The sequence below is a fragment of the Suillus clintonianus genome, assembly GCF_016758775.1.
Source record: "Suillus clintonianus strain FC179 chromosome Unknown DEU56scaffold_14, whole genome shotgun sequence".
Taxonomy (NCBI): domain Eukaryota; kingdom Fungi; phylum Basidiomycota; class Agaricomycetes; order Boletales; family Suillaceae; genus Suillus; species Suillus clintonianus.
The window spans coordinates 156926-181039 of record NW_024539238.1 but is presented as its reverse complement, the minus strand read 5'-3'; the positions used below and the strand labels follow the sequence as shown (position 1 = coordinate 181039).

Below are 24114 nucleotides of genomic sequence, written 5' to 3'. Positions count from 1 at the left end.
TCAATTGCAATTTGCTTCCCTCGCACCACCTTCTTCTTTGGCCCATCTCGCTCTAGTTGGACTGTCAATGGCCACTAATTTTTCTTGCGGCCAGCACCCGATGACTTTCAATAGCTCTCAATGTCTTACCTTTTCAACGTGCGCCGTCTCAGCTTCGCACCCTCGCATGTTGCTCGTCGCGAGGCCGAAGGCGAGCGGATTGCTTCCAAAGACTAGTAAGTACGATTGATAACAATAAGACAAATGTAATGACGATCGTGTATATAACCAGTCAACTCGGCGGGATTTAGCCCTGATTTTGCGGTCCTTTATGCCGTCATTACCTCTGCCGTAGCTCTAAAGCCCAGAATTTGAGGCTGAAAAAACATCCGCTTTGCAGAGTGGACTACGAATTCCTACAAGGTAGCGATATTTTTCCGCTTCGAAATCGGTGCGGAGGACGCGTTTCTGTGCCCCGACGCGACGGTGCGGATGTCGTTACTCCAGGATCCTCTCGCGTTACACTACCCGGCCCCTCTGTTGCTGAAACAGTGTAAAGGTTGCTGAAGCCGTTTATCCTTCTGACAGGGCTTCAACGTACTATCGATGGCATCTATGAAGGCATGCTTGCCATCTTTGGACGTACATTTGCTCATCGGTGCTGAACCAGTAGGGCGAATCCTCATGGAAGCTCTTGGGCTCGGAGGTTGAGTCATGACCCACAGGCGTGACTTGTTGTCAGATCACTGACGTTCTGCCATTCGCGATGGCAAAACCACTTGACAGAAGTCCGTCCGACAGGCGCCGGGGCTTGCGAGGCACCTGTATGATAAAATACATATGATACTCGCTTCTAACATGTCGTATTCTGCCATGCAATCCCAATGGTCGCCGCGTTCCATGCGACAGCGCCAGCGACGAAAAAACGACATCGCAAAGGTTCTCAGGTTCAAACATGAACGTTCTGAACTGGCAGAACAAGCGGCATTCGAGTGGCATTAACACCCGACCGAGATATTGACTAAAATTTGAAAATTTATCCGAATGCCAGTGTTCGATTAGGCCTAGGTGAACTTCCGGCCATGAAAATACAATTCCCCGCCAAAAACGATCGAAAGTTCTTAGTTGAGGCACTTATCTCTTGATCAAAACAAGAACATAGCCCTGATCAAACATGATAGAATAAGTATGGCTTGACCTCAGAGGTTTGCTGCGCAATCGTCTTCACATGGCGTATGTCAATACTTATCAACCCCCTCCTCCCCCGAAGCCTGCTTACGGACTTCATGGCCCCGTCCCCTATGACATCAACATTGCCTTTCCGCTCGACTTCACTCAACTGGAGACCCCGCGTCTGAAGCTAGTACCGTTCATTCCATCCATCCATGCCGCAAAATACCATGCAGCCATCCCAGACCCTGCACACTTCTATCGTTACTTCCCGGTTTCCGGTATAGAAGATCCAGAGTCATATCTGTTGTTCATGGATGCCTTCGTGCGCCAGAACCCGCACAATGTGCTCCTCGCAATTATCGACACGACGACCCCAGACCCGAACCATCCGGAGTGGGGAGGGGTGCTTGCAGGGACAGTCGCACTCATAGATTATTCACCGACGAACCTATCAGTGGAGATTGGGGCACTGTGTATTCTGCCCGCATTTCAGCGGACACATGTCACGACGCATGCAGTAGGGACACTCCTCAAGTACTGCCTTACCACGCCCTGTGCGTCCCAGTCTGAATCTGGGTTGGGGTTGAGAAGAGTATATTGGTATGGGCATCCGGATAACGAACCGTCCCTGAGACTTGCTACTCGCATGGGGCTCAAACGCGAAGGGACTCTGAGATGGACATGGGTGTTGCCTGTCGGGAAACTGGGAAAGACACCTAGGAAAAACGATCCGCAGGAAGGACCTGGCAGAGACACTGTAATCATGGCTATTACATGGGAAGACTGGGAGGACGGAGCAAGAGAACTTGTGACAACACAAATGGCTCGGGTGGAATAATGCGTGGGTAGTAAATGACTCAATTCACGCCGAGCAAAACAACAAACAATTACATCTGAAATTCTGAATCCTCAAGAGCGTGCAACTATTTGTAGGGAAGCGTACTACTGTGGCTGCTGCGGCGAGTGCCACGACCAGTCACTTGTGTATATGCAGATGTACAGTTAGCGAGTCAGTGAAAGCTGATCTCATGCGGGTATACTCATAAATCATACCGTACATATTAGATGAAGTTCTAGTTTGATGACAGAGCGCGATGTTGTGCCCAACAACTGGCCTGTCACCTCACGTCTCCCATCGGGAAGGATTCAATTCCAAGCATGACGTTCATCGATCACATCAAAGACTTTGGCGATGCTGCCGCGCACTCACCCGAGACAGCCTTTATCCGCGAGTTTTGGCGAAACTTGGTCCTGAGCTTGATGGATGTAACCGTCGCGGGACTGCATGGGCATCTTTCACCGGCGACAGCTCGGTAGGTATGCCTAGGCCGAGTCCACCCTGCTTCAATCCAACGTTTCAGCGAAACCATCGACCAGAGAAGCATATAACGCACCTGATCCCATTGAAACAACGGAGGCTGTTGTTGCGTGGAAGGGAATATGCCTACATTGAGCTTCCGCTTCTTTTTCTTAGGTGCTGAATCTTGGTCGTCTTCTGCAGCACTATCTGCGGCCGCGATAGATTTTGATGTCTTTGTTTGTGATGATTCAGCAGCTTTCTTCTCGTTCTTGGCTTTGGATTCCGGGGTAGGTTTCTTTGGTGCCTTCTCCTTTGGCGCGGGGGCAGCTCTCTTTGCTCGTGGACGCTTTGGTTTCTCTGCTGCAGGTTTTTCATCGGCACTGTCTTCCTGAGATTCCTTCCGTTTTCCTATTGCTTTGGCGGAAGGTTCGATTAACTCGACGTCACTGTCAGCTGGCTTCGAGCGCTTGACTGGTTTTGGTTTTGGTTTTGGTTTCGGGCGAGTTTGATTAACCTCCTCCTCTGAATCCAAAGGGATAGGAGGAGATGGTCCCTTGCTCTAGGATAATAATGCGTTGAGACATGGCATAGGTGCATAAGAGTTTACCCTACCTTTGGAGCAGCGGATGTTTTGGCCGCAGCAGCCAGTTGAGCCTTTAGATCTGATATCTCTTGCTCAAGTTTTTCCGCTGCCTTTTTCGCATCTGTAGCCTCATCATCAGCCTGTTTCCGACATGTCTTCTGCTCCTCGGCTTCGGTCTATGAACAATTAGTCTCTTGAACATACAATGTGACAGCTGGAGAAAAAATCTAACCTTCCACTCATGGAGGACATCCTTAAGTTTAGTAGTGCGACCTTTCTCCTTCTCGAGTGCTTTATCAAGTCGTTCGATCTCTGCATTCGCTTCCCTTAATTGAACTTCCAACTCGACTTTCTTCTTCCGCAATATCTCTAGGTCCACGTCATCACCTTTCTTCAAGCCCTGCCAATTGTCAAGTTGACGTTGCAACTTAGCATTATTATCTTTGTGTTCCTCAAGCTCCCGCTCGAGCTGAGTCACCCTGGCTTGTAGTCCATCACGTTGTACGGTTATTCGGGCCAGTTTGGACACATTTGTAACAGTAGTCGCATCTGCATCTGCTTGCGCTTCTCGAAATCGGCGCAGTTCATCCTAGTAGACCATCGGTTATTAATGAGAAGATTGGCACTGAAGGAGCAGACCTCGACATCTTCGCGTTGCTTATTGGCTGCTGAAATTTCGTCCGACTTCAGCTTCAACTCGGATGAAAGCGTCGCGTCTCTTGCTCGTAAGTCGAGGATAGTCTTCTGGTACTGCTCATCCCGAGATTTAAGCGAATACTCCGTTTGAGCCACTCGAGAGTCGAGCTCTGCGTGGAGGTCCTCTATTTGACTCTCCAGTTCTGCCTCTCTAGCCTGGAACATGGTTATCTTATAATCCCTTTGTATACGCGCAAGCCTCTCGCGCCGTGCAATTTCGCGCTCCTTGAGCACTGCGATTCGTTCGTCGTCCAAAGCGCATGCCGTCCTGAGATGAGCAATCCTATGACACGCCTGTAAAGCATCACAACCAGCGTGCCACTCCTTTTGCTCTGCTCGCCATTGTTGTTTTATGACATTGACGGCGTCCTTCGCGCGAGTTTGTTCAAGACCGAGTTCATCATTCAGCTTCTTGATGGTGTGTTCCAGGGTCCGAGTCTTCTGTACTAGATTCTCTATGTGACCTTGTTGTGATGCGGCCATCGCCTCGTGCGGAGCAAAGGGAGCCGTAGTTCGCACCGGGGTTGGCGCTTTCTTGAAACTAGGCTGCGGCATCAACTGTGCTACATTAGATCGAAATGACGCGGTTAGAGCGAAACGTTCTAACCAGTGCTCGTGAATGAGTGTCAAATGAATAATATTAAAAAGTTGGTTGGTATTGACTCGGTCTGTCTTGCTCGTCTGAAAGTCAGTTGAGTTGTTGGGATGGCGAGAAGGTACTAACTAGTACCGTACATGCATGCATCACTGCTGTATGTAAGCACGGCCCATAATTGCACAAGTGCCAACGTATTACACGTCTTATCTCTCAAGGCAGACTAGGAATAGGAACATAGCACTGAAAATAATAGAATACGAGTCGGTAATTCGATCCGAGATTCAAATGTTTTGATCTTGACATTGCCTGCGAATTCTATAAAAATGTTGAATGCATGACTTGAACCTCAGAGGATATTCTGCCCAATCGTCTTAGACTTCACATGGCGTATGTCAATACTTATCAACCCCCTCCTCCCCCGAAGCCTGCTTACGGACTTCATGGCCCCGTCCCCTATGACATCAACGTTGCCTTTCCGCTCGACTTCACTCAGCTGGAGACCCCCCGTCTGAAGCTAGTACCGTTCATTCCATCCATTCATGCCGCAAAATACCATACAGCCATCCCAGACCCTGCACACTTCTATCGTTACTACCCCTTTCCTGGCATAGAAGATCCAGAGTCATATCTGCTGTTCATGGACGCCTTCGTGCGCCAGAACCCGTACAGTGTGCTCTTCGCGATCATCGACACGACGACCCCAGACCCGGACCGTCCGGAGTGGGGAGGGGTGCTTGCAGGGACAATTGCACTCCTGGGTTATTCACCGACGAACCTATCAGTGGAGATTGGGGTGCTGTGTATTCTGCCCGCGTTTCAGCGGACACATGTCGCGACGCATGCAGTAGGGACACTCCTCAAGTACTGCCTTACCATGCCCTGTACATCCCAGTCTGAATCTGGGTTGGGCTTGAGAAGAGTGCATTGGTATGCGCATCCGGATAATGAGCCGTCCCTGAGACTTGCAGCTCGCATGGGGCTCAAACGCGAAGGGACTCTGAGATGGGCATGGGTGTTGCCTGTCGGGAAGCTACTGGGAAAGACACCTAGGAAAAACGATTTGCAGGAAGGACCTGGCAGAGACACTGCAATTATGGCTATTTCGTGGGAAGACTGGGAGGACGGGGCAAGAGAACTTGTGACAACACAAATGGCTCGGACGGAATAATGCGTGGGTAGTCAATTCACGCTGAGCAATGCAACAAATAAATTCTCCTGAAATGTAGAGCTAGCGAGTAATAACTTGAGCAGGAACAAGGATGATATACACAGCATTGGATAACATACGCGGGAATCAATTGTTGTGTGCGATCATGATCCATGCAGTTGAATGAATCCATCCTCTGGCATGCCTCTTGCTGACCTTCTCCTCACATCTGGAGACATACTTGCACCCATGCTGTCTCTCAAACCCATCCTTGCAGGAGAAGCCTCCGCTCCGGCGCCGTAGAAGTGACTGGGTGGAATGCCATTGAATGGGACATTCGAGTACCCCCCAAGATTGGGATGACGTGGAGTCACTTGAGACATGCCCGGCGATGCATAAGGATAATTATGATTTGAAGAGGTCGAGTGATTTCGAGTAATACGAGAAGGATCATGTGCACGAAAGTCAGGAGGCTGCATTGAGGTTCGAGCGGCATTTTCCTCCTCGCGTTGTTGTTTCTGGTACTCCATCAGTGGTGACGAGTCGTAGTATAGGTCAGACCCTTGGTCAACAAGAAATCTGAAGAGCTTTTAATTCCTTTGGAATATGACACAGCTAGACGATTCAGAGACGCACTGTTGAGTTCCAACATCCCACTGTGGTCCACGTTCGGCACGGGCTGTAATAAGTAGCGAGTTCCAATCCGATGCAGACTCCTAAATGGAACATTCCTAGAGTTAGAATGGTGGAGGAGGCAGCATTAATATTGACACTCACGATAGCCTGAGCTACATTATTTGAGTCATAGTTGGGCTGGTGAGTGACCGCACGTATTTTCTCTTTCCTAGCCAACGCTTCAACATGCGCAGAAAATTTCGCGCCTATCCTTTGAGCACCGTGACGCGGAACTTTGATTCTGATGGCTTTCGCTGGCTTCCCAGGTGACATGGCGAGTACTACGGTGAGGTATAAGAACACGGGCTCTTATCCGGAAAATGCCGACAATGGTTGGTTCTTTCTACACTCGGTAATGATAGCCTGATTGACCGACTCTAGCACATATTTTGAGTTAGGCCACCGACTCAAGGAGTCCTGTGACGGCACCTGCAAGCTTCTCGTGACTCCACTTTTCATCGAACCACCTCCTTCACGCATGATTTAATATGCATCATGCAGCCTGTGTGTGAGTCGACTTTTACTCGTGACTTACTCCCGCGGAATGGGCCATTCCGCAGAAAGGAGCTTTAAAAACCATGCTTGCAAGGGCAGGGATATCCTACACTCAAGAATGCTCAGCGTAATGCTCGCATGGCTGAGCCTTGCTTTATTCAATGGTGCGCTTGCTCGGAATTCCATCTGCCCCACAGTCGACGTCGGTTATGCGACATATCTCGGCAACCAGACATACCCAAATACGGTGGCATACCTTGGGATACCGTATGCCGAGCCCCCTGTAGGCGATTTGCGCTTCCGTGCAACGGTCCCTCTGAACACGACGCGTGTGAGCGAAGAGGCCAGCTTGAACGGGGTAGTGGTCAACGCGACCTACTACCCTGACTTTTGTGTCCAAGGAACAACGGGTGGTATGTATGATTGCATTCTCAGGATATTTTATCTGACTCCGTGGCCCAGCTGGAGATGCGGGGGGAGCAGGATCAGAGGACTGCTTAAAAGTCAACATCTACTCACCCTACGGTGTCGAAGAAGGCGACAACCGTACGTTCTACTAGATGTCCTGTCTTGCGTGTTTAAATTTCTCACTACTCCAATGAACATATGTAGTCCCTGTATTGTTCTATATCCATGGCGGAGGTAAGCCGTGTTCCACTGGCAGCGATGACTATTCACTCAATCTCGTGACAGGTTATGTCTATGGAAATCCACGTAACTGGCCATTTGATAACTGGATCAATCAAAGTCCGAATGTCATCATCGTGTCTGTTTATTACCGTCTTGATTCTTTCGGCTTCCTAACCACTCCCGAATTCGCCGACCCCACGTACGGCGACTTTAATGCGGGGTTCCAGGACCAGATCCAGGCACTCAAATGGGTCAAATCATACATCAGCAAATTCGGTGGTGACCCGACCAAAGTGACCATCAACGGTCAGAGCGCCGGTGGTAGCTCCGTGGAGCTACACATGATTGCCAACGAGGGTGAACAGCTTTTTTCTGGCGCTATTGCGCAGAGCGTCTTCAGGTCGCCCCTTCCCACCCCTGAGCAACAGCAGGTATGGCAAGCATCCCATGGGGGTGAGCACCAGATCTAACACCCAATAACAGCCTCTGTTCCAATTTTACGCATCATACGCAGGGTGTGGAACGGGCTCTGTGGCAGAGCAAATGACATGTCTCCGTGGTGCAAGCATCAGCGCGCTTGCACGGGCACAGGATGCTGCAGTCCAGGGGAAATTGTAAGTTCTGTTCCCTCTACGCAGCACTCATTTCCGCAGCTGACGAGTGACAGTTCCGGATTGTACAATTCATTCCGCCCCGTCTTGGACGGCATGCTGATTACTGGACACCCTACGTCGATGTTCGAACGCGATGAGTTTGCTCATGTTCCGCTTATAGTTGGGTATGTTGGCACTCGAGTTATTCCGTTGCCGCGCTCCAGCTGACGACAACATGTTGCAGCGCAACATCTAACGAGACTCTTTCTGGCGGGGCGAACATCTCTCTGGCACTTAAGGAATATTTTCCATCACTGACAGACGCAGTTATTCAGGAGTTCTTGCGGCTATATCCAGCAGATGAATTTGATTCTTTGAGTCAGCAGTTCCAGGTGGCCACAGGCGAACCTGACGTAATATGCGGTGTAAGTCTGAACCTCACGACTGTAGTCATGCTAACAATACCCCAGCGCCAGGCCATGGGCGGCCCATCCTCGCTACATTCCAATACTTGGACTTATCGGTACAACACACCTAACCCAACGAGCGGTAGCGATGTCGTTGCACATGCTGCAGAGAATTGGATGATGTTTGATGGCACTAACACCGGGTGGGCATCTGACACTCAGTCTATCCTAACCAAGAACTCAGGCTCATGGAGATGATATTTTAGTTTAAACGGCTCTACGACATTTACGCCACAGACGCCCGCCGAACTCGCATTCACTTCCGAACTCATTGCTTACTGGCTTTCCTTCGTGCGCACCGGCAATCCCAATATTTACAAGCTGGACAGGTCTCCGATGTGGGAGCAGTACACTGAGCTCAGCCCTGTCCGGATGGTTTTGATGCAGGATCCGCAAAACCTGACGATTGTAAGCGGTAGCTATATGGAGAGTCAACCTGCTACGGAGGCTGCCAGGTGTGCATTTGCGATTAGCAAGGCGCAGGCTTGTCAAAATTAGGCAGGGTCATAGTGACTTATCCAACACTGATCCACAATGTAAAGAAATGCAAACAAGGGTGCGACAAAATTTCCTCGCGGGAGTTCAATGATAGTGCCAAACTCGAAGAATCGGACTCATCCAACAAAACCCTCCCAAACTACGTGCCGGAATGATGGGGCCTCACAGGTGTTCCCGACTGGGACAATCTGAAACCGTCCTGACACTTTGTACAAGAAAAGTGCGTACCGGTGACGTAGGTCGATGACGCCTTGGAACTCCAAGGGACTGGGCGGTCTTCCGTGTCAAGCTCCCATGCGCAGGCTCTCCATTCTCCTACGATATGACATCGACTCCGACATCTATAATAAGCCACAGCAACCATAACTATTCCGTGAGTTGTAGGTTTTACTTCTGAGTTGAATCCAGGCTGTCCGAATCATCGTCGGTTTGTTGATCGGAGGCAGTCTCAGCTTGGCAGCCTGCAGATAACCAGTTACTAGGCTTGACCTGGAACATTTGAAATGGTTGTCAAAGGCCGCCCCTGTAAGGTCTGTCTATAATGGTTGAGCATTAATATTTGTGGTCCTAACTTTCGACGACGAGCGTGAGATGAGCGACTGACGAAGGCGAAATTACAAAGGCCAGACATACATACATGACGCACTAAATGCATCTGGCTGGCACAAATATCTTCAGGTGGGGTGCATGCTCCGCAGATCCGCCCGTCGAGAGCAGTGTGCACCCCACACTGATATCATCGCACCCGCCGGGCATCGGAATAACCTCCCCGCAGTTATAAAAGGCGTCGCCTCCATATTCCATTGTACTCATATTTTCCCCTTTACACAAACACTATGTGGTTCACAAACGATTCTCCAGAGTCTCAGGCACACTCACAGGTAGGCCGCAGTGGTGTGTTATGTTGATCGTTCATCTCAACGGTCTGCAGGTGACTGGCGGACACACCGCCAAGCTGTCCCACGAGCTCCTTGCCGCTGCCGCGTCATACGAGGTTTGTCTTTCGTTGTTGATAAATAAGAGGTCATTACCGATCACATGTTAGGCTGCCAAAGCGTACGAGAAGCATGTCCAGAAGAACGGAAAACCCGCAAATCATGCGAAGGCCGTGGAGCTGCTGTGAGTACTATCATTATGTAAACTGGTCTCGAACTCATCTGATCTAAACAACTCTCTTCGTAGTGCGGCGCTGACCGGTGGCTTCGTTGACCGCATTGTAGAGACCAAGGGAATGGACGCAATTGACAAAGAAAAGGCCAAGCATGCAGGTGCGTTCCTTCACATTCTGAAGTATACAATGCGCTGGATCACTATTTCTATAGCAAATGAACGAGCCAAAAGCTCCCTCGAGAAACACGGAGGATTTTAAATCAACCGTGTAAGAGATGCAGAGGCCTAGATTGGGCCTTAGGTCCTAGATACGTTCAAGTTGAGATATCTACGCGACATCGTGCAAATCATGTACTCTTATGTTCCGTTATTAGTGACCAATGCTTGTATTTACACCGTAAAGAATTGTAGACTTCGAGTGTGATAGATTTTCTTGACAGGCGGTTCAATCATACGAGACAATTTATCTGGTGACGTAGGTCGATGACACCTGCTCTAGATTCGACGATGACCAGTCTGACGTATGTGTTGGGGAGTAGTCAACGCCACTGAGAGCCAATGCCCGTGAGGGCATAATATTATACCAGGCTGGTCCAGAGGCTCCCGCTACCGCGCAGTTTTTCTCATCAAAATAAAAATAGTTGCTCCCATTCTGCTCCCTCTCCACAATGGTATCATCGACTCCGAATCTATGACAGGCCCTAGAAACAGTAACATGAAAGTTGAATCGAGTCAGGCTGTCACTGACTCACGGAAGAGGAGTAGTCTCGACATTAGGGGGGCAGACAAACCCGGAACATTTGAAATTGGCAAAAAATAGTTTGTTAACATACGCCGGTCAAGCCTGAAATTCAAGCATTGATACAGTTGGGTTAAGAAGGTGCCGAGCAAGGCCAGATCTAGCGTTGAGTCTGTTGTCTGATTCAACTTGTGAATACAAAGATTTTACACCGATCAAAAAGATATCGCAAAGGCCAGACAGAAGGCTTGAAGGCTGAACAAAGTTTTGATTTTTTCAGGGGTGAAGTTTAAAGCAGTGTCGCCCCACGCTGATATCATCGACCTCGACTCAGGTCAGTGTTGCGGACTCCCGTATAAAAAGGGTTACCTCCCCATAAGCCATTGTATCCCCTCTTTTACACAAACACTATGTGGTTCACGAACGATTCACCAGAGGCTGAGGCACACGCACAGGTAAGACCAAGTGCTACGTTAGGTCAATCACTCAGATCTTAACGATCTGTAGGTGACTGGCGGACATACCGCCAAGCTGTCCCACGAGCTCATTGCCTCCGCCGCCGCGTATGAGGTTTGTCTTTTGTTTTTGATAAACATGAGGTCATCACCGATCACATCTTAGGCTGCCAAGGCGTACGAGAAGCATGTCCAGAAGAACGGAAAACCCGCAAATCATGCGAAGGCCGTGGAGCTGCTGTGAGTATCATCATGCAAAATGGCCTAGGACTTATCTGACTAAAATACCCATTTCAGGGCGGCACTGACCGGTGGCTTCATTGATCGCATTGCAGAGACCAAGGGAATGGACGAAGTTGACAAGGAAAAGGCCAAGCATGCAGGTGCGTTCTTCAACCTTGTGAAGAATACAATGCACTGATTCACTATTTCTGTAGCGCATGAACGTGCTAAAAGCACCCTCGAGAAACATGGAGAATTTTGATTATGCCATATCGCACGACGGACTTTATGTTGGTAGTACGCTGTACAATATATGTATACTGATCATGAACAGCAAGCCGGACTTTTGTTAAGAGTCGATTCCTGAAGGAAAAACTTCCAAGTTAAAAGCAAGTTGGAGCGCATGATACTTAGCGAGTTGGTTACAGTGGCCACGACTACTGAATTTATCCGCTTGATCAGATAGAGCAGGCTCAGCAGGGACGTGTACACTGTTCAGTGACTCATTCGAAGAAAGACACTCTGTGTGACACACCCGTTTTGGCAATTTCTAAACAAAGATCAATAGGTACAAAGAACGCGTAAACTTGCTCTTCCTCGCTTAACTTCGACTGGCAATTGTGGAAGCAGAGGACATTGCTTAACAGATACGTTCAAGACTTCAGTTGCAATACCCACAGAATATCGCGCAAATCATGTCTCCTTCTGCTTCTCTTATTCCATCAGCACCTGGACCGTCATGTCCACTCACAAACTCGTATACTTACCATTCTCCAACACCTACAGCACCAGGACCTTACATCCTTGGTGTTGATGAGGCTGGCCGTGGCCCTGTACTCGGGCCGCTTGTGTATGGTGTTGCCTATTGTCCTGCATCTTGGAAGACCGACTTAGAGCAGCTGGGCTTTGCTGGTAAACATCTCTCAAGCGCCCAACTCTACGTCATGACACGAGCCATGTCTTCCATCAGACTCAAAAACACTCACTTCGGAAAAGCGAGCCCAACTGTTAGGCGTGCTTAACTCAGATCCTCAGAATCTCGGATGGTCTGTCCGAGTCATCAGGTACGCATACACGAAGTTCTATCTTTTGCCAGACTTCTTATAGTGACTAGTCCACAAGCCATATCAGCTGGGATGTTGAAGGTCCCGCCAACGAATCTCAACAAGCAATCCCAGGATGCAACCGTGTTGCTTATTCGCGACGCTCTTCAGCGTGGACTCCAGTTGACTGAGGTTAAGATGTGCCCTGTGTTTTCGAATGAATGCTAAACTATTCTCTGGTTAGGTATATGTGGATGCACTGGGCAACACAACTACTTATGAAGCATATCTTTCTTCACAATTCCCGGGCATCAGTTTCACCGTGACAACGAAAGCAGATTCAAAGTTCAAGATTGTGGGAGCAGCCAGCGTGGCGGCAAAGGTGACAAGGGATGCGTGTGTGGATGGTTGGACCTTCGAAGAACAAATCGAAGAAGACGACAATACGGTTAGGAACGCTCGGAAAGAGAACTGGAACAGAGAACTCGGGAGTGGCTATCCATCGGGTCTGTCACTTAAATCGAAGGAAATTTGCCTCCTTGCTGAATGCAATTCCAGATCCAAAGACTCAAGCCTGGATAAAGAACTCACTCGATCCTACTTTCGGTTTCCCATCCATAGTCCGATTTTCGTGGACGACTGTCAAAGTCGTACTGGAGAAATCCGCCCATTCTGTGAAGTGGTAACGATATTTTTCTGTCATCGACCGATACCCAAAATTCATCTTTTTCTCAGGATCGACGAGGGGCAGGAATCATTAATGAAGGCATTCGAGGGCGGGAAGGGGAGGGACAAAGACCGCTGCATCGTCACCAAGGACCTTGGAATTCAGAGCATTGGAACGCTATGAAAGCACTCTGTACAGTACCACAATTGTCGTACAGGTGTCATAATACTGTGGCTTCACTGCAATCTCCATCATGTGCCATGACACCACATTATTGCGTGCCTCCCCCAGACCTTCTACAGCCAGTCCTGTAGTTGCTCAGACGACAATCACAGAATTGGCACTTGTCGCCCGGTCTCCAGCCAACCTCGCTCGCCTACGAAATGGGGAGGCTGACAATTCCACAAATAAAAAACTCAAGTGACGACAAAGCTACATGTCAGCCGCCGTGCTCCACTAATATTTATACGCCAACAAGGGTAAGTACTGCTGCTGTACCCTTTGTAACCCGACCACCGAGTCGTCCGCGAACACGTCCGCCACTGTCCTTACTCATCAGCGCGACCGAATATGTCTTCCATTCTACACACCTTTGTCCACTTTCTTCACAAATCTTTGTCATTCATTACAGGACTGTTCCACTCGTTCTTCGATCGCTTTACTGGTGGAAGGCGAGCGACTCAGGAGCCCGGTACACCAGGAACTGACCGCAACCGCCATAGCTTCTTTACTATCGTCCAACTTGTCTCATCCCAGAAGCCGAAAGGGTTGAAGCCTTTTGTCCTGCCACAGAATGTCATCCTGCGGCGGCTTGACGACGTCAGATGTAGGACTACCCAAGGCCAAGAGATGGCATCGCCGACGAACTCCAGTGACCCGGAGCTTGGCCGTTGTGATATCGTCAATTCTCGGGGATCTCCACGACTGTCTCGTCCCCTGTCCGTTCGCCCGCTGTTACCTATGCCTTCGTTTTCTCCTCCCTCATCTGGGATTCGCAGCTCTTGGCCACCTGTCTTTGACACGCAGCTCCAGTCCGGCAAGAACTCGCTTCCCTGCGACGAAGGCCTGTCAATGTCCCTGTCATCCACTTCCCTCAAAGTATGGACAAGCTCTCCTCAAGGGAAACAATTTCGCTCGCCTACTCGCCCGAACTGCTCCTATTCGCCGGGTGCGGGAGAGAACCGGTTCGCTTCTCCATTCGGCAACCGAGGCAGCACGTACTTTGCTCCATACTTCAATGGTGTCCCCTCTGTCGCATCTGCAGCTGATCTACTCGACTTCTCGGTCTATGCTAGCTCCCCACGTGTCAACGTGGAATACTCCTCTACGATTGACGCTCCCGGTGAAAGACAGCGGCTGGAGAAACTGAGGTTCACAGCCAAGATCTCCACTGTGGTCTATGATCCCGTTATTCGAGAGGTGTTCACGCTGCGTCCCAGCTACGGCGCGCGTACTCCGGGGCGTGGCAAACGCAACGTCCAGAAAGTCGTTGTTGCCACACCCCCTTCGTCACCGATCTCGTCCGTTTCTGACTGGTCAGCGTCCGGCCTCTTTTCAAGTCTGGCTGAACAAACATCTTCCTCTCCTTGCACGACGCACACAAGATCGCTTTCGGCTTGCTGTATCTCCAGTCCTCGCGATCTGTCTGGTGCTGAAATCGGCGGGATTAACCCTGGCTCCGTGCCACGAGTCACTGTCCGACCTGTCGGCTTTCCTGCGAAGAGCCTCGTTCCCAATTCCGCATCCTGTCCCGACATATCCAGTGGTTCTATCGGTCGCACCGCCGCTCGTACGTGTGAGGTCATCATGTCTTGATAATATTAAGTCGATTGCGAAGGGGATTCAGAGTTTGCATGATCATTTCCAATACGTATAAAGCGAGTAGTTGTACAACATGAATGGATGCTCGTGAGGACATTTCGGATGTACGTCAGATTTCGTTAGTATAGAAATTTGTGGGTCGTCGGAAAGTTATGATGTACATCCAAAAAAGGAGTTTACAGTACCAGAGCCAGCTGTAATCAAAAATTGTGAGACTGAACATTGAACCTTAATACATTTGAGTCAGCTTTTCCGTGCTCAATCCTTTGTTTCGGGGGACGACGCGGCAAGGGAAGGGCAAGGGATGACTGAGGAGGTATCAGAATCAGAAATGGACACAAAAAAGAAGCTTACGAAGTAATGCCCGCAGTAAATTTCGGGTTTACATTGATATTGTTGCCTTGCTCGTCTTGACATTTCTTGATATCAAAGACAGCGAGAACCGAAACCATCGCAGACCACATGGATGCATCCGCGATATACCGCCCGACGCCTTTACGATGCCACGATGAAAACAATCAGCATAAGAAGGTATAATAGAGCTCAACGAGCAACTGACAGATTCTGCGACCCGCACCAAAGGCAAAGCTCACAGTGTCATTGTTAAGCTGACCGTCGGCGTCGAAGAAGCGCTCGGGCTTAAATTCGTCTGGGTTGGGATATTTGGCTTCGTTATGTGTAATTGCCCTTTGGTAATTTATTAGCGACAAAAACATTATTAAGTCAGTCGATCTGTAATTGCTCACCATGTGTTCGTTATAATCGTAGCCCCTGGTACCGAGTCAATCGATAAACAAAAATTATAAAGTATGCCGCACCTTGGGGAATGAAGTATCCGTTATAAACATCATCATGCGTGGCAGCGTGGGGAATGCCTGAGTCGTTCACGTTTAGTTCGTCGCTCACAACACAGTTAGTTTATAAGATACAAACTTAATGGTACAGCGGGGTGCCACCGGAGAACTTCGCGAAGAACAGCCTCGACATATGGCAGTGACGCTCTGTCCTCAAAGTTCGGCAGCCTGACCGAACCGACAACGGAGTCGATTTCAGCCTGTGCGCGGGCTTGTACTTTCGGGTTCTGCAGCATCGCCAGGATGAAAATAAGCAGGGTCGATGCGGTCTGAAAGAAAATTGTTAGAAACATCTTCGTAGACAGTCGCATGGCTTACTGTCTCGGAAGCAGCTGAGAAGGAAACAACAAGGTGAGGAATTGTCATGCAAATATTGAGATCACACCAACATACCCGCGAAGGCAGTTACAGCAGTTTCTTTGACCGCCTTGACATACGTCTCAGACACAATTTCATCTTCGGCTCTTCTCAAAGAGTCAGCGACCATGGATGGGGCTGCCGAGCCTAACGCCTAATTTATATCAGATGAGATGAACTGCTAGTGACAAAAGAGAATTGAACGCGCCATATTCGTTTCAACATACTGGAACGGCGCCTCAATCATGTCCTCGGCATACTTCGTGGATAAGACAGCTGTCCGTTTGAACGAAGCTCCGGGGAACCAGGACGGAATGTACTGTACTGTATGTATGTTAGACAGCAAGTAGTCATGAAAGAGCGAATAAGCTCACAAAATGGAAATGCGCCAAGGAAGGCCGCAACCTCGGGTTTGATAGAAGACACCGCTAAGTTGACAGCTTTCTCGACGATGGAAATGATGGGGTCGTCCCTCGGGGCAGTTTCGTAACCGTAAACAACAGACATAATAATAGAGGCTGAGTGCCTGATCTGCGAAATCAGCATCACATCTGTACCAACTATATCGGCATTCCTACGTCTGGAAATGCGCCCTCCAGTGTACTGAGTCTTCAAGCAAATTTATCAACAGCTCTCGTGCCTTGCGAAGTTGCATTGATTGATATGTAAAAGCTGCTTCTGGGCGAAATGCTTGGTGGAACAATCGTCGATGGAGTCTCCAACGATCATTATATTTGATCATGACTGAATTAAATGACCAGCCGAAACTGCCGTGATTGGGTAAATTTGACATTTGTATGCGTGGTTTGATACGTACAAGTCATTCGTTAGGCACAGAATGCCAGGTCTGTCGGAGTAATTGTTGGAGCGCCTCTCTAACAAGTCTCTCGCGACTTCCTCAGTATTAATCAGAATGATTTCCTGGTTAAGCAAACGAGAGTACACCAATTCGCCTTGCGATAAATCGTGAGGATTAATACGATGTATACTAGGTAGGGTCACGTCCAATGGCTTACCGTAAGTAGCACCCCAGTGGGTGTATGTGACCCATGGCTCATCAATCTTGATACCAAGCACGTTACCCACTACTGGGAGCGGCTTGGGACCTGGAGGAAGGGGAAGACCTCCTGGGTTTCTCTTCTTCTGTGACCACCAGCTGACGAGGCCATATGCTACTGCAGATATAGCAGCAAGAGCTGGGAGACGGAAGTCCGATGATGCAGCCATGAAGATGACCTGAAAAAAAGAAAGGTGAAGAGAAAGAAGAGAAGCCTAAAGTCAAGAGAACTCGCGCTACATATATGCGCCTGGCGAAAAGATGTTTACTATGTGACACCCAAATCCATAGTGGGCCATAGTGGGTGCTTGTAAGTTACATTTCAAATTGTTTCAGGACTCCTGACCGGATGAATATTCTTGCCCCGAGACTTTTATTAATAGGACACGACACTCTGGGTAGTTATGGGTCAATTTTCGGTGAAAATATGGTTTACTGGGAAATCTTTCCGTCGCAAAGAGGCAGATGACATGTTGTCTGTGGATGAAACACATTAATATTGTGCACTTGGAAGTATCACTGACCTTGTCTATTACATAAGCGCTAAGCACTAGTTCGTGGAAGCACTGATCATGCATGTCCGGACAAACTTTGGCGGTGGCCGGTGACCGCCCCCATCAGAATAAAATCAGTATTTTATGTAATATCAATATGTGTACACTTAGACCGAATGGGGAATGTTATTTCCACGACAATGACTAATGCAGCGTACTCCCAAGTTCACTGTGTTCCTACTCCCAAGCCGCCCAGTTCTCAGTTCTTATTCGTCATTTCTAAATCGCAATGTCAATGGAGGAAAGCATTAGTCTCGAGGAGACGAACAAGATTCGTATATCCCTTGGTCTTAAGCCCCTTACAGATGACTCTGCACCAGCCAACGACAAAGAAAAGCAAGCGGAGGATAACTATGCAAAGCAGCGCGAGCGACAGGTCAAAGAGAGAGAAACAAAGTATTTACATGGTTCGTTTCTGAGTATACGACTTGTTCTGATTGACGTTTTTCTTTTACAGGCAAATATTTGACCGGATAGCGAAGTGAGTCTCGATCCGTTTATCCTTGCTTTGGGACTTCAGTCAAAGGCTATTGCTCATTTTTTGCAACCACAGGGTGAGGAACAGACGAGAGCTCCATGCCTCCCTCAGGGGTGCAACGCTTGGTGACCCCGACGGCGATACAGAAGATACCCTGAGGTGGATCAAGAAAGCCAAGAAGCGTGACAAGGAGCTGGCGAAGAAAAGACAACAGGAACTTGAGAACTTGGACAAAGCTTTTCAGGGTGATGAGTATACAGAAAGTGCGTGTAGTCTCCGTAGTGTAAACAGTGACTTGCCTGATAGTCTATCTGCAGAGGACCTGGTTGGTCTCAAAGTCAGCCACGACTTTGAGGACCTTGGAGAAGGTGATGCCCGTATTCTTACATTGAAAGATAGCCGTATTCTTGACAATGAAGGTGCGCCTGTTGCGAGCCATACTACAACCCTGCTGTTTTTAACTTTATCCATCCAGAGGATGAACTTCAGAATGTTGAGATGGCCGAGGAAGAACGCACTCGTAAGAATAATGAACTGAAGATTAAAAGACGGGATTACACCGGCTACGACGATGACGAATTTGGAGATGGCAAGGCCGGAATGAAGAGATCAATTCTGGCGAAATATGATGAGGATATTGAAGGTACTAGGGAAACTGTACGTGTCTCGCTCACATTTGAAATCACAATTAATCCCTTTCCTATTTTTCAGGATTTCCGTTTGGGCAGTTCTGTTACGTCTACCACAATCAATGACGCTCAAGCGAAACAAGAACTAGCAAGCGTAAATAAGGCTTTGCTGTCAATAGATTACGCCAGTCAGTTCTTATCTTTATCATGTCCCGTACCTTTTATTGATATGTCCGCCGTTTCTAGAAAATTTGGAAACGCGTGATTACCTACAAGAGGGAGATGTGGGTTTCAAGAAGCCAAAGGTGAGCGCCACTTACGTTTTTGACCCTATGGTGGATCCGACCTGTTGTCCACACCCACCAGACCAAGAAGAAACGTTCATCACGTCGTGTCCCCATTGACGGCGACGAGAATGATATGGAGGTTGATGAGAAGCTGGTTGTTCCCAGGCCACGTGAGTTAGACGCCAACTTTGTCGATGACGATGAGCTACAAGCTGCCCTTGCTCGGTCCCGAAGAGCAAAGCTCCACAAACCCAAGAAGTTATCTCCGGAAGAGATTGCCCGTAAAGGTAAGCTGGGCTGGTTATCTTTGAGGGCCTGGAGTGACTTTTTTTAGTCGCAGAAGAGCGCAACCGAGAGCAGTCGAATCAAGCAGATGATATTATACAGATAGACGACCCAGAGGATGGCGATGCCAATGGTTTGACATTCGACGATACTTCGGAATTTGTTCGGGCTATCTCGTACAACCCGGCTGCTGTGAAAACGGAGACTGCAGAGGCCTCAGTAGAGCCCACCCCTCCGAAACAGATATCACCTTCTCGTGATCTTTCAGTGACTGCAGATGACGAGGCTCTCGACGAAATTGAAGCTGGTGAGGTTGTCAAGGAAGAGGAGTACGAGGATATGATGGAAGTCATTACTCAAGCGGAGGAGAAGAACACCGCAGTTGACGACGATGCCGAGGTTGGGACTTTGGGGGAAAAGTCGTTTGGCTCCGGTATGGCTGCCACCCTTTCACTTCTCCGGCAGCAGGGTGTATTGGCGCTGCCATCGGCAGATCAGACCGCGCGAGAAGATGTTCAGTTACATAGGGATCGATTCCTCGCCGAATATCGTCATCGACAAACTCAGCGTGAAACGGATCGCTTACAGTCTCGCAGTGGTAATAAAGACCAAGCAACTCGAGAGTACGAGAACCGACTTCGAGAACAACAAGAGGCCCGCGCGCAGCTAGAGCTATTCAAGGACTACAAGCCTGACGTCGAAATTGTCTATTACGATGAGTATGGTCGTGTGCTGACCCCAAAGGAGTCGTGGAAAGCGTTGTCCCACAAATTCCATGGCAAGGGCTCCGGGAAGATGAAGACGGAGAAGAGGCTGAAGAAAATTGCAGAGGAGAAGAAGCAAGCAGCTATGGCAAGTGGTGATACCCCCCTTAGCATGAACCGTGCCTTCCAGATTCGCCAGGAGAAAACTGGCCAAGCTCACTTCGTATTGTCTGTGGGTAATAGAGGGTACGTTTATCCTGCGTCAGTCCCCTTACTGCCTCTGATTGCACTCTGTATAGTGCTGTACCTCAAGCGTCGGAGTTCTTGGACCCTCAACCGCTGTCAAAAGGCAAGACTGAAAAGACGAAGAGCAAGAAAAAGGACTCAGGGAAGGCCGGCGGTGCTCCATTGCTCGAGTCCACTGGTTTCATGACGCTGCCGGCGCCACACTTGCAGTCCCACTTCAATTCACAAAGTCCTGCTGCATCAGGCTTTTCATCCGTTATTCCCCCTAGTGGATCGAACTCACCCCCAGTTATGAAGCCAGGCTTTTCTCGCATATCATCAGCTGCAGATACACCAACACAAACAGGTACCCCTGTAACGTCGGACCGGACGAAGGTGGCTTTTGGCTTTGGATCGAAGAGGAAAGCGGCAGAGGACTTCATGGATCAACCACCCTCCAAGAGACGATGAGTTAAATCAATATCTTGGTGGTATAATTATTATCGCGCTCTCGTTTGTCAGACTCGGAATGCAGGGTGTAGGGTGCCCACAATCTCAAGAACTTTCACATATACTTCCTGCAGTTATCAACGGTCGCTCAAGATCGTTGAAATTGATTGTTCAAACATACGGGGAGGACCTCTGTCACTGCGACCGGCGGAAACATATTGTGCTCGTGATATTCTACACGGCACAACAGAAAAGTCTTTCAGAATAACAGACGCGGGGTAAATCACTTATTGATAGATTTAATTTAGGGTGAGACAAGAGTGAGACAAACCAGATCCGTTACACAATGTATCATTCATGTTAAAGTTCAACTTGTTTGCCGTACTCACCGGTGACTTTGCAGAGGTTTAAAACGGACTCCGACCTGAAGGGTCACCGCGATTCAAGATTAAGGAGAGCAGCAACTTGATGTCTGGATCGCTCTTTATGGATCGCTCTCTTTATGTACTAGTTGTACATCATCGTATGTGTGCATGCGGCTAGTGTGTCAATCAGGCCTCTGGCAGACTAACAGGGTGAGTCAGTGGCTTGATCATATCATATGGCATGTGTACGGCATCTGAAACGACCTCCTCAAGGCTAGTCTGTGGCGAACGTGATGTCATGGCCACACATGTTTCAGCATCAGTTCGCCTTTCATTCCAAACCTGTTAGTCTCACTGAACAAGAACTAAAATGTTCTGCCTAACTCGTACGTCTTTGAGGATCCAACAACGGTATCATGAAGCTCTTCATGGTCGCGAATGCAGAGGCAGAATGAACCAAATGGAATTGTCTTAGTGATTTCCGGGCCTTATAAGTAACATCCCAGTCTTGTGGAAAGACCTACAACGTACAACGCACCCCCCCTCCCCCAGGATTTTGACAATGTTGACAATCCCAGAGTTCCTGATATGCTCTGCATTTTTGTTGCTGTTGTCTATTTCCGTTCGTGCCTGGAAGACACAGAGGCTCCGGAGGGGCTTGCCACTCCCTCCAGGCCCCAAGGGTCTGCCGATCTTCGGGAATGCGCTTGACCTCGATGTTGCTGCGCCTTGGTTGTCGTATACCGAATGGGCGAAGAAATACGGTACGTCTCAGTCTAGTGGTTTAAGACGCGACTCAATGATGTACTGCGAAGGTGATCTTATCTATTTGACTATCCTCGGACAGGAGTTCCTTGTTATCAATTCCGAGGAGCTCGCCCACACAATTCTTCACCAACGTTCTGAAATATATTCCGACAGACCATATATCTCCACAAGTGCACTGTATGTCAAATATTTATCATTGTGCTCTTCCTCAATAATACAAACTACCCACAGTTTCGGGATGGATTTCACCACCGGGTTGTTGCCCTATGGGGACCTGTTGCGACAACGTTTGTTTCGGTTTCGGTTTGACTGTGATAATCTGGCTTTTGAATTATGTGATTACAGACCGGAAGATGTACCACGTAGGATTCAGCAAGGAAGCCTCTCGCGAATACCAGCCCATGCAACTTTCGAAAGCTCACCAATTCGTGGAGAGTCTCATCGATTCCCCAACTCAGTTCCCTATGCATTTAAAAACGTATGTACCGACAATATTTTCTCCTTTCAACACAAATAAGTATCGTGCGTAGGTTATCGGCGGGGATCATCATGGCTGTTACATATGGCTATGATCCTGCGCCGGCCAAGGATCCTTATGTGGTCAAGGTCGAACGTTTCATTGGTATTTTTTCTAAGGCGCTCTCGCCAGAGCGTGCTGCGTTGTTAGGAATGTTCCCGCTTTGTGAGTTCTTCCTGGATGCACAACCACTTCACTAATGCCAACTCCTCAGTACAATATTTACCGTCGTGGTTTCCGGGCGGGGCGTATAAGCGCCAGGCCGGAGAATGCCGCGGACTCGCTCATGACATCCTTAACGAACCTATAGAGTATGTACAAGCTGAAATGGTAATGTTATTTCACAATAGATATCCCCTTTCTCATGCTTTAATGTCAGGCTAGTGGGACAACGCGACAGTCCCTCGTCAAGGATCTTTTGGGCAGATATGCGACCAAGGACGACACTGTCACCGTTGAAGACGAAGAGATAATCAAGGCAGTTGCTGCAACTGTATTTTTGGGTGTGTTTCTGCGGTCACGACGAGAATCTTTTGACACTCACGAGAAAGGTGTCATAAAGGTGGAGCTGAAACTGTAAGGCAAAGTCAGACTTGATTTGGTTCCTCAGTCACCGATACATGTCTCTCGTCAGACTGACTCTAGCTTGCATATGTTTCTGCTTGCTATGGTGCTTCATCCAGAGGTCCAGATCAAGGTCCGTCCATTTCATAAATATGCGCTTCCCTTTCCTCTGTAGTAATTTTTGTCAGGCACAAGAAGAAATCGATAGGGTGGTTGGTGACAGCCGTCTCCCTGATTTCAGTGACCGAGAGAAACTTCCCTATGTCGAAGCAGTGTTTCGCGAGACTTTCCGGTGGCGACCGACGGTTCCTCTCAGTGAGTCAAGATCAAACCACTCATGCTCACAAGAGCTCATGCGACGCATCAGCCCTTCCGCATGCTACGAGTGCAAGCGATGTTTACGACGGATATTACATTTCAAAAGGTATTGATATACAATCTATAACACCAATTACCTGCACCAAACCCTTATTTCTTCAGGTGTTAATGTTGTTGTAAATGTTTGGTAAGTCATTTGCAGGATTGGTTTGCAAGCTGGCTCAACGGATCACAGGGCGATCACACATGACGAAACACGATTCCCGGATCCAATGAGCTACAAGCCAGAGCGGCATCTCTCAGCTACTGGAGAACTTCTCGAAGACGTAGTATCGCCCTACTTTGGTTTTGGACGGTGAGCTTCGCTCGGTTGTTTTGTTTACCAATTCTGGGATGTTCAAGGTCTCAAACAGACGAAAGTGCCCCGGAATTTACATTGCAGATCAGAGCATTTGGGTCTCCATTGTCTCCTGTTTGGCAACGTTGCGCATTGGAAAAAGGAAGGACGCGACTGGATGTGAAATCGATGTGAAAGCCGAATTTACGGCAGGATTGGCGTTATCAGTGTAAGTGACTTCTGTTGAAATGGCCACGCAAGATTAATCACGTCGGCAGCCGACCGAAACCTTTCGAATGCTCCATCGAGCCTCGCTCTGCAAATGCAGAGAGATTGATTCGCGCGAGTAGCAGGGGTGACTAGGCGGTCCCCACGAAGATCGGAAACGACGCAACATTGTAGATTGAGTGGAGAATGACCATGATGGAAGTCTGCGAGGGCGATTGAGTAGTGTAAATACATAACGAGTGTTCC

At 48.7% G+C, this 24114-nt stretch overlaps 12 protein-coding genes across 12 annotated transcripts; 9 read left to right on the top strand and 3 right to left on the bottom strand.

Moving 5' to 3' along the window:
- Positions 1-1201: 1201 nt before the first annotated feature.
- On the top strand, positions 1202-1990 carry DEU56DRAFT_978394 (acyl-CoA N-acyltransferase; the record flags this gene model as incomplete). The annotated part of the gene is made up of 1 exon (XM_041359694.1): positions 1202-1990. The coding sequence occupies exon 1, from the start codon at positions 1208-1210 to the stop codon at positions 1988-1990; it is 783 nt and encodes a 260-aa protein (XP_041211737.1). The 5' UTR covers positions 1202-1207.
- A 384-nt stretch (positions 1991-2374) lies between these two features.
- Positions 2375-4286, bottom strand: DEU56DRAFT_730742 (uncharacterized protein; the record flags this gene model as incomplete). The annotated part of the gene is made up of 5 exons (XM_041348188.1): positions 2375-2494; positions 2547-3011; positions 3065-3211; positions 3268-3624; positions 3675-4286. 5 exons carry the CDS (start codon positions 4284-4286, stop codon positions 2375-2377), a joined length of 1701 nt encoding a protein of 566 aa, XP_041211736.1.
- A 375-nt stretch (positions 4287-4661) lies between these two features.
- On the top strand, positions 4662-5497 carry DEU56DRAFT_978392 (acyl-CoA N-acyltransferase; the record flags this gene model as incomplete). The annotated part of the gene is made up of 1 exon (XM_041359693.1): positions 4662-5497. The coding sequence occupies exon 1, from the start codon at positions 4712-4714 to the stop codon at positions 5495-5497; it is 786 nt and encodes a 261-aa protein (XP_041211735.1). The 5' UTR covers positions 4662-4711.
- Positions 5498-5640: 143 nt separating this feature from the next.
- Positions 5641-6424, bottom strand: DEU56DRAFT_730647 (uncharacterized protein; the record flags this gene model as incomplete). Its single annotated transcript, XM_041348183.1, has 3 exons — positions 5641-6055; positions 6113-6192; positions 6254-6424. The coding sequence occupies 3 exons, from the start codon at positions 6422-6424 to the stop codon at positions 5641-5643; spliced, it is 666 nt and encodes a 221-aa protein (XP_041211734.1).
- Positions 6425-6764: 340 nt separating this feature from the next.
- DEU56DRAFT_978390 (Alpha/Beta hydrolase protein) lies at positions 6765-8906 on the top strand (the record flags this gene model as incomplete). The annotated part of the gene is made up of 9 exons (XM_041359692.1): positions 6765-7059; positions 7109-7192; positions 7259-7288; positions 7340-7707; positions 7760-7890; positions 7944-8054; positions 8114-8294; positions 8340-8479; positions 8543-8906. 9 exons carry the CDS (start codon positions 6765-6767, stop codon positions 8832-8834), a joined length of 1632 nt encoding a protein of 543 aa, XP_041211733.1. The 3' UTR covers positions 8835-8906.
- Positions 8907-9643: 737 nt separating this feature from the next.
- On the top strand, positions 9644-10417 carry DEU56DRAFT_784564 (uncharacterized protein). Its single transcript, XM_041352225.1, has 5 exons — positions 9644-9715; positions 9766-9828; positions 9880-9953; positions 10017-10102; positions 10157-10417. Exons 1-5 carry the CDS (start codon positions 9671-9673, stop codon positions 10201-10203), a joined length of 315 nt encoding a protein of 104 aa, XP_041211732.1. The 5' UTR covers positions 9644-9670; the 3' UTR covers positions 10204-10417.
- A 662-nt stretch (positions 10418-11079) lies between these two features.
- On the top strand, positions 11080-11695 carry DEU56DRAFT_784561 (uncharacterized protein). Its single transcript, XM_041352224.1, has 5 exons — positions 11080-11138; positions 11191-11253; positions 11305-11378; positions 11436-11521; positions 11576-11695. Exons 1-5 carry the CDS (start codon positions 11094-11096, stop codon positions 11620-11622), a joined length of 315 nt encoding a protein of 104 aa, XP_041211731.1. The 5' UTR covers positions 11080-11093; the 3' UTR covers positions 11623-11695.
- Positions 11696-11956: 261 nt separating this feature from the next.
- Positions 11957-13384, top strand: DEU56DRAFT_784558 (ribonuclease H-like domain-containing protein). Its single transcript, XM_041352223.1, has 6 exons — positions 11957-12272; positions 12331-12424; positions 12475-12595; positions 12648-12909; positions 12962-13085; positions 13139-13384. Exons 1-6 carry the CDS (start codon positions 12056-12058, stop codon positions 13251-13253), a joined length of 933 nt encoding a protein of 310 aa, XP_041211730.1. The 5' UTR covers positions 11957-12055; the 3' UTR covers positions 13254-13384.
- A 256-nt stretch (positions 13385-13640) lies between these two features.
- On the top strand, positions 13641-14885 carry DEU56DRAFT_753401 (uncharacterized protein; the record flags this gene model as incomplete). Its single annotated transcript, XM_041349717.1, has 1 exon — positions 13641-14885. One exon carries the CDS (start codon positions 13641-13643, stop codon positions 14883-14885), a length of 1245 nt encoding a protein of 414 aa, XP_041211729.1.
- A 235-nt stretch (positions 14886-15120) lies between these two features.
- Positions 15121-17669, bottom strand: DEU56DRAFT_929240 (cytochrome P450; the record flags this gene model as incomplete). The annotated part of the gene is made up of 13 exons (XM_041358673.1): positions 17119-17669; positions 16920-17055; positions 16681-16869; positions 16477-16628; positions 16307-16426; positions 16139-16249; positions 16064-16077; positions 15825-16014; positions 15710-15766; positions 15638-15662; positions 15451-15578; positions 15246-15384; positions 15121-15199 (listed from the first exon to the last, which is right to left on the bottom strand). Exons 1-13 carry the CDS (start codon positions 17327-17329, stop codon positions 15121-15123), a joined length of 1551 nt encoding a protein of 516 aa, XP_041211728.1. The 5' UTR covers positions 17330-17669.
- A 231-nt stretch (positions 17670-17900) lies between these two features.
- Positions 17901-21114, top strand: DEU56DRAFT_784546 (SART-1 family-domain-containing protein). The gene is made up of 10 exons (XM_041352222.1): positions 17901-18109; positions 18171-18194; positions 18267-18454; positions 18509-18610; positions 18667-18848; positions 18903-19008; positions 19067-19125; positions 19187-19394; positions 19442-20342; positions 20396-21114. The coding sequence occupies exons 1-10, from the start codon at positions 17943-17945 to the stop codon at positions 20790-20792; spliced, it is 2334 nt and encodes a 777-aa protein (XP_041211727.1). The 5' UTR covers positions 17901-17942; the 3' UTR covers positions 20793-21114.
- A 584-nt stretch (positions 21115-21698) lies between these two features.
- On the top strand, positions 21699-24003 carry DEU56DRAFT_730623 (cytochrome P450; the record flags this gene model as incomplete). The annotated part of the gene is made up of 14 exons (XM_041348181.1): positions 21699-21900; positions 21952-22081; positions 22136-22191; positions 22250-22382; positions 22435-22586; positions 22636-22751; positions 22801-22926; positions 23032-23118; positions 23174-23300; positions 23353-23409; positions 23466-23490; positions 23539-23658; positions 23717-23869; positions 23919-24003. 14 exons carry the CDS (start codon positions 21699-21701, stop codon positions 24001-24003), a joined length of 1569 nt encoding a protein of 522 aa, XP_041211726.1.
- Positions 24004-24114: the final 111 nt, after the last annotated feature.